Source organism: Lissotriton vulgaris, chromosome 1_1 (assembly GCF_964263255.1).
Source record: "Lissotriton vulgaris chromosome 1_1, aLisVul1.2, whole genome shotgun sequence".
Taxonomy (NCBI): domain Eukaryota; kingdom Metazoa; phylum Chordata; class Amphibia; order Caudata; family Salamandridae; genus Lissotriton; species Lissotriton vulgaris.
In genome coordinates this window covers 1,489,550,451-1,489,565,071 of record NC_141685.1, presented here as the reverse complement: position 1 = coordinate 1,489,565,071, position 14,621 = coordinate 1,489,550,451, and the positions used below count along the sequence as shown (strand labels likewise).

The 14,621-nt window shown below is 42.7% G+C and overlaps 1 protein-coding gene across 3 annotated transcripts in view; it reads right to left on the bottom strand.

The window, feature by feature from the left end:
- Positions 1-145: 145 nt before the first annotated feature.
- PTPN12 (protein tyrosine phosphatase non-receptor type 12) overlaps positions 146-14,621 on the bottom strand; it is a 592,849-nt gene continuing 578,373 nt past the window's right edge. For all 3 annotated transcript variants that reach the window (XM_086967364.1, XM_086967365.1, XM_086967366.1), the window contains 2 exons: positions 12,139-12,255; positions 146-1,378 (listed from right to left, as the gene is read on the bottom strand). In XM_086967364.1, coding sequence (XP_086823490.1) covers positions 1,317-1,378; positions 12,139-12,255 — 179 coding nt within the window. In that variant the 3' untranslated portion in view covers positions 146-1,316. The remainder of the gene's footprint in view (positions 1,379-12,138; positions 12,256-14,621) is intronic.

Genomic DNA, 14,621 nt, shown 5'->3' with positions numbered 1-14,621 from the left:
TCAGAAGGCACTGCAAAACAAACCATCTAACTAAGCATGTATAGGATTACCCAGGTCCGAGGTTGGTAGTATACTTTATGCCACACTTAAGTCTTCAAATTACTGTTAGGCCACTAGCGTTTTTTTGTCTCCACGTCTCGATAGCTTCAAGACACATCAGTAGTGGATTTATTCTTTCTTTGTAAGCATATTTGGTCAATACATACTGATTGCATGGTACGATATGAGAACAGGTCAAATCAATTATGCAGTATCCAACTTTTTTTGTACATTATATACAGGATTAACAGAAGTTTTTTTTGTCAGTGTGGAAAGTACAATTGTTTTAAGCATTCTCCTTTTACCATGTCTTTTGAAATACATCAACTCTATTCCCACCATTATGCTGGAGACAGTTATTTTTAACACGTTCAAACATGAATTGTAGAAAAAGAACTAAACGTTGTTTAAGCATTTTTTTCTGGTATGTCAATTTGCTTGCATCTACAGATGTTTCTAAGTCTTCTAATCCCAGACAACTCAAACATTATAGTAACGTGTTAAGGGAATTCAATATTGTTCCAAGGCACTTACTGAATCTCCTTGACCAGGTGAAAACTAGGACAATTTAATAGTGACAATTAAACAGTATAATATAAAAATAACATTTTCCACTTTTGCTTATAATATACAAAATGTATTACAATCTTTCTCTGCAAACCTGGTTGCACTTGTTCAAAGAAAAATATCTGAAATGCCTAAAATTGCAGGGCAAATAATTTACATATAAGGTACACAGATTTCAGACCATGCAGAGATTTCTTACATCTTCTGTTAATAATATTGTACGATTTCAACGTTCTCAAATTATACAGTATATCTGCTTGCCCTATACATATACAAAACAATGCATACATATCAAATAAAAGATGCCAAAAGTAGTCCATAAACTCTATCATAAAAGTTTCACTATATTAACATATGTCTAAAAGCAGCGTGTAACAGGTTTAAAAGACATTAAGGCAATAATACTTTATAAAGTTACAAAATAAACCATATGTAATACTTTTTTCCTAAGTGTTCTATAAGGCAGGTAAATGGTCCCAGCAAGGATATATAACGGTTCCATACCAGAGTCCACAGTTTGGAACAAAATTTATGGTGCATATGGTACAGAATAAAATGCGTACCATTGTGGAGTTAGTTAAATGGGCTGCAGGTAGCTAAATCTGCACTGTTTTTGTGTTAGTCCACAACAAAAATAATACATTGAATACTATAGTTTCAGTGGCACTTGTATTTTCCAGTATAAATAAGCATCTCTTTTGGTTCTTCCATCATGTCCATTCTGAAGGTGGATCTCGGGGACCGCGAGGTTTTGCACAACGATTTCTGAAGCCTACATTAAAAACAGAAATTAGGTTTTAATAACGCACCCCAACTCTAAATATAGGACTGTTACAGTTTAATTCACTCAAGGCCAAGCTGTACAATAACATGATGACTTAACAAGTGTTGAATAATATTCTAGAGCAGTTTTTTTTTACTTTGTTTGCGGGTAGGATGTTACGACACTGTCACTCAAGCGTCACTTTATACTACTGAGGTACTGCAGAAGTTCCCCAAAAGAATCTTGATAGTGCAGTGGTACCATGGGGTGAAGTTTGAATGGCAGCTCCTTTGGATTCACCACGGTACACTTGGCATGAAAATCACCTTATTTTTGTAACATTTTGACCCTCTTAAAGAAGTGCCAGTGGGTATGTGTCCCCACCCTGTTTCCCGTGTACATTTTTACTTTTTCCCCCTACAATTTCAGGAGACCAAGAACAGCAATGGCAGCTGCAACACTTTTCTCTGGGTGCACCAGTCAATCAGATTGCTTAGTAAATACTCGAAAGGGCAACAGGCAACCCCCGGCCCGATCCAATGAGAAGGTCCTATTTTATTTTAAATTTTTGGCACTGAGGGACACTCGCAGAACCACCCATCTAGATATTCTCAACTTTTTTTACCCCTTTAGGACCACCACGAGCAGCTCTTTAACCACAAATGTATCTACCGGCTGAACACATTTGCACCAAATAACAAAAAGCACACTTGCTTATTAAAGATCCTGAAATTTGCTTTCAAGCTTCTGCAAATATTTGCATCTTAAAGCATTCTGGGATCATTATACATAGTTTCCTATTATTAAACTTTGCAAACACGTGTATTTTTTATACTGGAACCATTGTCAGAAGTGCAGTCCAAGCTTACAGCGCTCATCCTAATAATAAAGGCTTTGTATTAATAAACCATGAATACAAGTTCAAATAGCATTAACACAGGCACACATATATTTCCTTAGCAGCAGACAATTCCCTTCCATGGCAGAGTGAGGAAACCCTTGGATAGGGATATACGCAATCTTATGCAAAATGAGTGCCCTCGCCCCTCCTCGGAGGACAAAATTTGCAATATTCCTAATCTGGATCCTGAACTGATCACCTTCCTATTTAAATCTGGGAGGGATACTAGAAAAGGGATAAAAAAAAATGCCCGAAGCATTGCCAGGGCAAACTTCTTGACGTTCTTGGCCCACTATCCAAGATTCTTGATAAGACCGAAGAGGCAAGGACCAACAATACCCCGGTCGATATTGAACTTTTGAGAGGTCGGTCACAGCAAGCAATTTGCCTTGTTGGTAACGCCAATTCAAACCTAATTACCGAAAACAGAAAATAGATTCTTTTCAGAATGAACCCCAAGCTCGCCGATCTTTCCGCAATATAGGACATGTGCGATGCAAAGGGGTTATTGTTTGGGGACAATTTTGTCCATTCCCTGGGCGAGTATGTGTCCACCTTTAACGCCTTCAGTAGAGCCCAGTAAAGCATGCACAGTGTTTTTGGAAGCCGCAGAGTTTTTGGAAGGGTTTACAGAAGGGGACAGTCTGTCAGCCGAGGCTTCTACAGGTCCCATTTTTATCCCTAAGATGAAAGAGGCTCATTCCGCTCCAATAGGGGCTACCTCTCCAACTCAAATTTCTATCCCACAAGAGGGAGGGGTTCAAGATCCCGCAGCGGCAGACCCAGATCCACCAATAAAACCTACCAAGGTAAGCCAGAAGTCTTCTTCCCCCTTAAAGGTGGCAGGAAGACAGACATTTTGCTCACAATTGGACAAGACTTACTCAAGACTTTGGGTATTGGAAGCAATTGTTGGGTTCAAGATAGATTTCTGGGAAGAACCATTTCAGGAGAAAATCCCAAGGGAGATGACTTTAGATATGGGGAATTCAAAGCTGATAGCATTGGAGATTTCCCAAATTTTAGAAAAAAGAGCCATTATAGAGATTCCTTAGTCAGATTCAGAAAGTCCAGACGGAGAAGAATATCTTTTGGTTCTAGAAAGGAAGTGGAACATTCTTGTCTGGAGGATCTCAGGAGTTCAGGGAGGTATTCTGAACTTTCAGGAGAGGCTAAGAGCCTTTTGGAAGACTCGTGGGCACCTGGAACAAGGAAAAGGTACACAGGTGTCTGGAGAAAGTGGTCTTGCTGGTGCTTGGAAAGGGATCTGGATCCCATACATGCCACTCTACAACAAGTAGCCTACTACCATGCCTTTCTTTTTGAGTCAGGTCCTCTTTTATAGAACCATCAATTGCTACAGATCTGTAATTTCGTCCGACCATGCCTGGATTAATAATCTTGCTATTGGTAGCAACCCCTTAATTAAGAGAGTTATGAAGGGTATTAGATTGAGAAGACCTCCCAAGGCGCGTTACAAATCCCTTTGGGATGTTAACCTTATCTTTAATCTCTTCCTTTCCTGGCCTGTCAACAATTTACTCTCTCTTAAAAGGATCTCCATGAAACTGGCGTCTCTTTTGTGTCGGATTTCTTTTACAAGGGCTCAGACATTAAAGCCATGGAACTTTCTAGCAGATTTTATTCCTCTGAATGTTGTAAGTACAAATGGGATCCAACGAGTAAGTACTTATGAAGAATAGCTTTAATGCAGCACAGAGCAAGTAGGACCATCCCTCATCTGGCCAGAGCTCCAACTGCCAACAAGGCACAGGAGAGCTCCAGAACCAGGAACCCCCACAGCAATCTAGAGTGCCAACCCGAGGAGAGAGCTAAGCACTGTACAACAGTTAGCCTCCGTATGTCTAATGAAATCAAGATTCTCTCTGCATAAGAATTGGAGATTCGTCATTCCCTTCCCTGATTCACAGTGTTACTGTAAACTGGCATCCAAAGGGTTTGTGCTGCAGGGGGTTTGGCCTACTTGTGCTGCAGGGGGTTTGACCTACTTGTCCCAAGGACAAAATAAACATAAAAACCTGTTGTCCTGGACCCCAAACAATATGTCCTGGGTGTCGAGGCTATAGGAATTCCACACCCCTGTTTTGGGGTCTCCCTTTGGGGATTTTAGGGTCAAAAGCTTCATCCCTATTTATAATTTTGCTGCCACCAGAGATAGATCCCAGGGCTATCTCAATTCTTTCCTTTACTATAGCCAGGTGTTTAGCCTCAAATGCTATCCTCCTGGCTAGTTTCTGAAGATCTGCATCTTCAGTGTCTACCTCTTCTGGGACACTACTAGGATTGCTCCCAGTGGAGTTGCTGTCTGAGGGGGTAGTGATGGAGTCAGTGTCAACCTCATCCACCTCTTGTTCTTCCTCATCTTTCCCCCGTGGAGGAACCTTTACTTTCCAAGGCCATGTCATTTTCTGCCAGCAACTGCTGCAGATGGGCTTTACTGGGTCTAGGTCCCATGGCAAGTTTCCATGCTTTGCACAGCTCCTTAAGATGGGTCAGCCAAAGGTGCTGATACGGTGCCAGGTTGAGCTCCTCTGAGGGCCCTGCATCAGACATCGTGTTTAAAGTAGTTGGCACATTTTTAGGAACGCACAGGAAATGCTAAGTACTGTTAAAGGCCTAACTGCTTTACTTCTTATAAAATTCTAAACAGTTTTGCAGAGGGACTTAACCAAGGTCCTAGTAGCTAGTTTAAACAATTTCGAAAAATCAAAATCATACAGGATAAGGTTACTTATACAGTAAGCATCTGTTCTTGGCATGTAGAGCTGTAGATTCACATGTTTTGGGTCCGGATGTTTGCTAGTTGTTTTTCCTTGAAGAAGTCTTTCCAGTCAAGAGGTAAGGTTACTCCTCCTTTCTGTGACAGCGCGCATGGGCATCAACTCCATTGTTAGATTGTTTTTCCGCAATGGGTGAGAATGGAGTTAGTAAGTGTAGAATAAAAATGTCAGTGTATGTATGCAACGTGAACACTGCAACTACAGGTACCTGGGGAGGCAGGTGGGAGCATATGAATCTATAACTCTACATGCCAAGAACAGATGCTTACTAGTTAAGTAACATTATCCATTCGAGGCATGTGAGCTGTAGATCACATGATTTGCGTAGACTATACAGCCGTATACTCCCAAAGCGGTGGCTAACCTGTAGTTGTTGTTTGAAATAGTTTTAAGTACTGCCTGGCCTACATTAGCTTGTTGCCTCGGTAACACATCTACACAATAGTGCTTGGCAAATTTGTGCGGTGCAGACCTTGTTGCTGCCTTACAGTTGTCAGCTAGGGGAATATTCCCTAAGAATGCCATAGTAGCCCCTATCTTGCGAGTGGAATGCGCTCTAGGGTGTATTAACAAAGTTCTTTTTGCTTTCACATAACATGTCTGGATCCATCTTGCAATGCCAGATCTAGATATGTAATTGCCTTTGTGTGGTGGCGAAAAAGCTGCTTTGTTTTGCAGAATTCTTTTGTTCTTTCTACATAATATAGTAGAGCTCTTCTAACATTAAGTGTGTGTAGAACTCGTTCTGCTACAGAATCAGGTTGCGGAAAGAACACCAGTAACTCAACTGACAGATTGATATGAAAAGCAGAAACTACTTTAGGAAGAAATTTAGGATTGGTTCGAAGAACCACTCTGTCTTCATGCAGCTGAAAGAAGGGCTCTTGTATAAATAATGCCTGGAGTTCACCAACTCTCCTTAGTGAAGTGATTGCGATGAGAAAAGCAACCTTCCATGAGAGGAATTGTAATTGACACCTGTGCATTGGTTCAAATGGTGAACCCATTATCCTTGTAAGGACTATGTATAAGTTCCATACTGGTGCAGGTGGGACTCTTGGTGGTATCACCCTTTTTAATCCTTCCATAAAGGCTTTAATCACGGGTACTCTGAATAGAGAAAAGTGTAGACTGTTTTGTAAGTATGCAGCTATTGCTGCCAGATTTAAGCGAATGGATGTACAGGCTAGTCCAGATTGCTGTAAATGTAACAGATTATGTTCTGCACAGAGGAATCAAGCGGATTGATATTGTTACAATTGATAACAAACAGTGTCAATTTGCTGCATAACTATCCCTAGTAGTAGGCTTTGTAGCCTCTTTTCGGATATTCATACAGTCTGGCGAGGGGTAGGTGCTGAAGGCGCAGCCCAGGAACTCCCAACCTTGCGGTGGAAGATCTAACCTGAAGCTTTACCCGCTGGATACTGTTGTAACCTGAACATTACACTTTTTAGGTAATTGCAGCTTCACACAGGCATTCCATGTGGAAGAAGGGTAATATATGGATACGGTTTTCCCCCTTACTCCTTTTCTTCCATACATTTTATCCAATTTTTGGATTACAATACTGCATATACACAATAGATATACATATGGGTTATTGATTCTATGTAGACAGTGAACTCAATAGATACTTGCTTAATAGTTCCTTGGTCCTGAAGAATCGCCTGTTAATGGACAATAACGAGAAACATGTTGACCGAACAATAGCACACTCTAGGTGGTCTCTGGAAGCATAATATTCCAGTACTTACCCTCTAGAACCTATCTTAATTAGAGCAGGGGACCGCCAGAATAAATTTTTCCTTGGTACCCCTAGCTTTATTTTAACCACACAGACACGTCTACAACCCTTTCTGGCCCCACACCCGCACTTCATCTATACGGCAGTTGGAAACAGATCTCCGCTAAAGAGCCCCTATTGGAGGTGTTTGGTATTGCACCGCCGACCCAACGAGGAGCAGGCCCAAATGATGAAGCATGACACCTGCAAAGGTGTGTGAGGGCACTATATCCAACAAAATGGATGCCCAAGGGTAATTCTTCTTTACCCCAGAAACATCCCTCGCATCACATGACTCATATATATTCCTTTTCCCCACCCTCCTCTAGGAACGGCGCAGCAATTTTTGAATTCCTCCGGTAAATATAAATAACTAAACTCTATGACTTCAGAAGCCAGATCGCCAGGTTAAGTTCTTTGCGATTTGGATGCCTGATTTCCCCATGGCTTTGAGTGAGGAGACCGGAGGTGAGATGCAGATTTTGGTGTGGAATTACTGACAGCTCCAGAAGGGTGGTGAACCAGGGCTGACGTGCCCATGTGGGAGCTTTAAGAATCATTGTGAGGGATGTTTGCTTGAGCTTCCGAACTACCAGCGGAATGAGTGGGAGAGGCGGAAATGAGTACGCGAATATTCCTGCCCAGTTAATCCATAGGGCATTGCCTGGAGGCGAAGCTTGGACATTTTGTGGTTTGTGCTGTGGCGAACAGGTCTATGTGAGGAAATCCCCATTCCTGAAAGTAGGGGTTAAAACTTGGGGATGAAGTTCCCACTCGTGGATTTGCTGCCTCTGTCTGCTGAGGTCTGCAATCTGATTGTTTACTCCTGGAAGATGCTCTGCCAGGAGAAACATCTTGCAGTGTACATCCCATATTTCCAAATGGCTTGTGCTAGGCGTGACAGTTGGAGAGCGTGTCTCCTCCCCCCACCCCATTCTTGCATATAGTACATAGCGGTCATGTTGTCCGTGCGGACTAAGACAGCTTTGCCTATAAGGTGAATTTGAAAGGCTTTGACCGCTAGAAACACTGGTAGTGGCTCTAGGTGATTTATATGGAGACTTGTCTCTGATGAGCTGCGACTACTACAGGCATTTGATAAAACCAATGGGAGCAGTGGTGACTCCAAACGGTAGTACTTTGAATTGGTAATGTTGACCACCTATCACAAATCTGAGATATTTGCGATGAGCGGGATGAATTGGAATGCGTCCGTCAAGTCTAGAGTAGAGAAAGTTGCTCTGCTGTAGAAAGGGGAGCACTTGTTGAAGTGTCACAATGTGGAAATGTTCTGAGGTTTAGTTCTCTGAGGCACAGAATAGGTCTCAAGGAGCTGTCCTTTTTGGGAATCAGAAAATACAGGGAGTACATGCCCAACCCTTGATATGGTGACAGTACAGGCTCTATGGCTCCTTTTAGCAAGAGACTGGGCTTCCTGTTTGAGCAGGTGTAAATGTTCTGGTGACATTTTGTGAGAACGAGGTGGAATGTTTGGAGGATTGGTGGTAAGCTCCAGGCAATACCCATGTTGGATAATTCCCAACACCCATTTTTCTGTAGTTATGGATTGCCAAATGGGTAGGAATTGTAGAAGACTTACCCAGACAGGTGTTAAATGATCGGGGGCAAGGGTAGGCAACTCACTGCTTGTTAAAGGAAGGGGAATTACGTGGTGTGGAACCCCTGCCCCTACCTTTGCCATTGTTACCTCTGTATCCTCCTCTAGAGAAGCCTCTTGAGGACGAAGATTGTTTGTTGCCTTTGTATGAGGCAACAGTATTGTCTGGGGATGTGGTCTTGGACCCTCGCCCCCAAGGTAGAAGGAAAGACAAAAGGAGCCATGATTTGAAGGAGACTGTAGGGCTCCCATCGATTTAACTACCTCAGTATCTTATTTTCATTTTCTCCAATGCCTGATCTACTTCAGGCCTGAAGAGATGCTTTCATCAAATGGAGTATTTAAAATGGATTGTTGGACTTCAGGTTTAAACCCGGAAATCTTTATAACCAGACGTGCCTCCTAAGTAACACACTAGCGTTAATCACTTTAGCTGCGGTGTCAGTAGCATCTAAAGCAAATCTAATAGAGAGGAATTGGAGATGAGCTTTCCTTCTTGTACTCAATCCTGAGCTTTGTGCTCATCTGGGCGACATTTTGTCCAAGAGCGCTCTATCATACTGGGTAACAGGGTCTGGTTGTTGGCTATACACCAATAATTCGAAACCTGGGCGGCTACTCGCTTACCAGAAGCGTCTAATAATTTTGACTTGGGGGGGGGGGGGAGGTGGGGGGGGGGGGTGATTGGCCCATTTACAGGCATTAGAGACTGGATCTGACAGAGCAGGCTAATATTTTTTGTCTCTTCGGACAGTGAGAATGCGAGCACACACAGGGTCCTTAAATATTTCATTGCCTTTGAGCAGAGGGAGAGTCTGACTGGCTCTATGCGTACTACAGAGTTTAGAACAAGAAATCCTCTTCTAGGGATTCTTTATGTAGTTTTACCCCGCAATATTCTGCAGCTCTAGCAAGTAATTCTAAATACCCTATATTGTCGTCAGGAGGGGAAGGCTTTGCAGGGTAAAGTTCTGTGTCATTGTCATTAGGTGAATCAGTATTGTAATCTTTCCAGGTATCTACAGGTAAATGAGTATCTCCATCATAATCGTCAACAGGCTGTTGTGGTGGAGAGTTAGCTGGAGTTATAAGTCAATGTTCTAATGCCAGACAAGGTGTTGAATGTGTAGGGGAAAGGAGGTGTGTGGTGGTGGAGGAGAGGGATTAGTACAGACATTCTTCCTCTTTAAAGGAATCGTATAATGTAGGTCCTGTGACTCAGGTTTGTGCTTCTGAGGCGAATTAGTAAGATGATGTCCTGTATCTTTTGCTCGCCTTTGTCCGACTCCTGGTCGGAACAGGAAGCAGGCAGCCAGACTCCCACGCCTAAACCAATCACAACGCTCCAATGAAGCATTGTGATTGGTCTGAGCGCTGTGACACGGCGTTCAGCCAGTGGCTGGAGGGGTGGGCATGTTCTCCATGCAGACTGCAATGCAGCCTGCATGGAGAACAGGGGAGTGCATATGACTGGTTTGGACAGTTCGAGAGGGCTAACCAAACAGTCATTGCGCACTCAGGAATGGGCAAACCACTCCTCTCCTGCTCCGTAAGCAGAGCAGCACCGCCCACTTTCCCGCCGGCACAAAAATCCATAAAATGGTAATAACTAAAAGTGATTACCATTTTATGTTTTTGCTTCTCACACTGCAAGAAAGCAGTGGGGCCACTTTCCTCCGCCATAGCAGAGGAGCCACCAAGATAAGAGATGAAACGCTCACCACCCTGTAGTAGATAAGAGATGAAGTGCTCATTGCGCCCTTTCCAAACAAATGGAGGGAATCTCTCTGGATCCTCACAAACCCCAGGCTCCAAACAAACAGGGGTGGGAGGGAAGCAGCCAACCAGCCCCTGGAGAACATGGGGGAGCACTCAGGGGACAGTAGGCAGGCCAGCTCAGAGTCATTTAGCGGAGTGGGAGTCCCTTGAGCAACCAAGCAGGTTAGTACAACACATTAAGTAGTTCAAATGGCGGCTGCTCCTGGCAGCACAGCAATCCTCTGGTGCAATATGTAGAGCCAGCAGAATCTGATTATAAGTCCCACGCAGTGTCTAAAATGCCTTGACCAAAGCCCTTGTACTTCTACTAAAAAATGTCTTTTAACTATGGGTGACTTCAAAAGAAACGTTAGAAATACACAACACCCCCTTTCAACCCCAGCCCTGGCTCCAGGCATCAGGAGGGGGTAAATCAGCACAATTCCAAACATGCCAATGCTACCCCTTTTAAATCAGGAATACCACTTAAACACATGTAAGGGAATTCCCAATGCAAGCCTATGAGAGGAGTAGGCATCACAGTAGTGAGAAATCAAGTAGGCTGTTTGTCACTACCAGGACATGCCACACAATAAGAGCGCATGTCTTATCTTTTACATTCACAGCACCCTGCCAATAGGGCTACATAGGGCTTACTTTAGGGGTGACCTATATGTAGTAAAAGGGGAGTTTAAGGCTTGGCTTCTAGTTTTAAATGCCAAGTTAATGTGGCAGTAAACTGTGCAAGCAGGCCCTGCAGTGGCAGGCCTGAGACAGGTTTGATAGGCTACTTCTGTGGGTGGCGCAATCAGCGCTGCAGGCCCACTAGTAGCATTTAATTTACATGTCCTGGGAATATATGGTAAATCGTTTTACAAGGAACTTTAAAGTACATTAAATATGCCAAACAGTGTAAACCAATCATACCATGCTTTAGGGAGGAGAACACATGCACTTAAGTACTCATTAGAAGTGGTATAGTGCCCAGAGTCCTAAAGCCAACAAAAAGAGGATCAGAAAAATAGGAGGAAGAAGACAAAAAGTTTGGGGATAACCCTAAAAAAAGGGACAGGTCCACCAGACTACATATACCAAAGTACCATTAAGAACCTGTAACAGAAAATATACTCATGCCTTTATATGAGAAACTTAAGAGCTCGGAAATTTTGGTGCACCAAAGAGACTGAATTGAGACCCTTAACGAAAACATGAAAACAGTGAAGACTGTGGAAAATGTATTGCACAGCATGGATGTTCAATTCTGATTTCAGTATTATTAATTCATGAATGTGTTCATTTACATGAATGGTGTACCACTACAGTTAAACATTTATTCATCTGAGCAATCCTCACTAAAATAGTTGTTTTTTTTACAGCATTGAGTGTTGCAGTGGATGTTTGCTTGTTTATTTTTCACACTTTAAGGCCCCCACGCCTCTTCTGTAGGTGCAAGACATTATCAATCATAACATACCCAGAATAGTAAAATGGCCTCATGCTGCAAATGGGGGACTATTTTTTCAACTGTTTGGCATTTCTAATTAAAGATGCTATGGTATATCATTTTTCTTATACCTGTGTTCCAAAACACTAACCCCCTGTCTATAACCCACATGCCAGATTAGCACTTATTGGGTCCACACTGGTTGCTTTTTTTTGTTTTAAGAACATGCAAACGGCATGCTATTCTGCCCTAAAATAGCAGATTAGATCATGCTACTAAAGGCAGATTCTGTAATACAGAATTTGAGCATCCATTAGATTTGTATTGCTAGATTATTGGTAGAAGAAGTTAAAACTGTTACATTAGACACCCTTTGAATAGATATGCTGCACTGAACACTGTTGCAATACATCAAAATAAAAACAGTACAACAAATTATGGTATAGGTATAAGACCATCACCTGCGTCTACTATTTCCGTTTGAGTTTTTGACAGGCGATCCTTTGAGTTCAAGGAGCTGGCTTGGGATAGCTGAGGTACTGTATTACTTTGTTTCATGTCACCAGATCCTTTATACTCTGAAAGAAGAAAGGAAACCAGAGTCTGATAATCTCTTTTCTAAATATGAAAGTAAAAACTAGACAATCTAGTGGAATAAACAGGCTCAGTTTTTTTCTACTTTTATACGAAGTGCACATCGCTATTTTATTTATAAAATTTAGGTTCATCCTCAGATGCATCATACTTTTCTAAGTCAAAACGCATTCGTGTAAAGTACCTACGAATCACAAGAGTCATGTGGGGTATGCCAATAACCGCTTTTAAATGCAGTGTATAGCAGGAATATTTAGACCCTGCATAAGTAATAGCATCAGTGTTGGTAGATTACATTTACTGAGTCACATGGAGATTTATGATGTGTGTCTATGATCACAAAATGTTGCTAAGTGGGAAAACTAGGCTTGGAGCGCATGACTTTATTTCACATTGGAAACATATGCCCATGGCAAACATCCTTTCAATCTCAAACCTGTTAAGTAAGGAATCAGGTGCTGCTATCATGTAATACTATCGAGCTGGCTACATTGTACTGAGCAACAAAAGGTTATTTGCAGATCGGACAGCTCCGTAATAGGCATGGACCTCCAAGCCCTTGAACAATACTGCCCACTTAAGTTAATTCATGGTTCAAATAAACACATCAATCCCGCAGGTCACTGTTGTGCTGGCATCGGGTCAGAGATGGATACAATGGCATAGCGTGCGGACCCAGGATACATCATTATTGGCTGGGAACTGGCTACAACACATAGCAAAGCTAGAGATATTACACAGTTCTACACGATTAAGTAAAATAAACAAAGGCCTAAACCCACACTGCTTGAGATGCAAGAAGAAATTGAGAACAATTTTCCACATGATATGGGAATGTACAATACTACAGTATGTTGCAGTATATGCAAAATATTGACCCTGCTTGTTGGCAGATGGCTGTGCCAGAGCACAAAAGGGTGCTGGTGGGAATAATGAATGACTGGGTGTCCAGACATTAGGATAGATTTTTGTCAGCCTGGGATTTATCCTACCTAAAATGATAAATTGCCTGGTATTGGAGATCAGGGTCGGCCCCTTCAGTGATATAATGGACTCGTGGGATGGAGTACTGTGCCAAGGAAGAGCAGCTTGTTCATAATAAATCAAGGGGTTGTCCAGCGAAACATCAAAAAGTAAAAGAGCGGGGGGGAAAAGAAATCACAAGTATTATGTAAGTTAAAATTGTATGCACTGCTTAATATTCATTACATAAACAAGTGCAATTATAGTGGTAGCTGTCTGTAACCACTCCTGTTCTAGATGCAAAGGCTTGCGCAGCGCTTGATGCCAAAATCACATTAGCAGAAATTCAAGCTGCAACAGCAAAGCTAAAGTCTAACAAAACCCTGGGACCCAAAGGGGTTCCGCAGAATTCTAAAAACGCTACATAGGGCTGTTAGGACCCCATCTCAAGCATGCACTTGGAAGCCGACAAACAGGGCCTTCTTCTCCAACAAGACCTTAGACAGGCAGTCATAGTGGTCAAGAAGGACGGCAAGCCCAAAAAGCGTTGAGATTAATACTGCCCTATTTCATTGCTCAACACGGAGGTGAAAATCTAGCCTACTATATTGGTCACCAGACTCCAAGTCATCAAGCCCCTGATCCATAGGGAACTGTCAAGCTTCATGCCTGGTAGGGCAACATGATACAATCTCAGACACACACATAATTGGCTGAACGATTCAAGAGATCGTTCAGAACTCCACATCTTTCTAGCACTCAACGCTGGAAAGAGATTTGATGCAGTGCACTGGCACTTTTTTGAACACACATTGGTTAAGTTTGGGTCTGTCCCCACTATAGGAAATAGCAAATTATTTTATCAGGCCCACACTCAGGGTAAACGGAGTGCTGTCCTCCAAATTCTCAATCGGTAGAGGCATGAGACAGGGTTGCACCTAGTCCCCTCTCCTGTTCATCCTCACCATAGAATCACTTGCCTGTGCAGTCTGCGACCTTCCTGGGATCCATGGCTTCAGGATCACTGGCGAGACTGCAGTGGAAAAGAAGATCGCACTTTACACGGGCGATGAATTTCTTCACATTACAGAACCATCCTTGTGCCTCTCTTTGACTTTCCAACTGTTTGAGGACTATGGGAGATACTCCAGTTACCACATCAACTGGGACAAATCTGTGCTTTATATTCAGCAAAACAGGATAGAGGTGTCCTCACCGCCCTGTCGCATACTGCCCTTGAATTTAAATACTTTGGTATATTCATGACAATAGAGAGGGAGATTGGCTTTGAGCAAAACCTCAGGGCGGTGATGCGAGCCTGCCAAGAAGAAATGGAGCGGTGGCGTGGACTGACCCTTGCCCCGATGGAGAGAGCAGCCATGTTTAA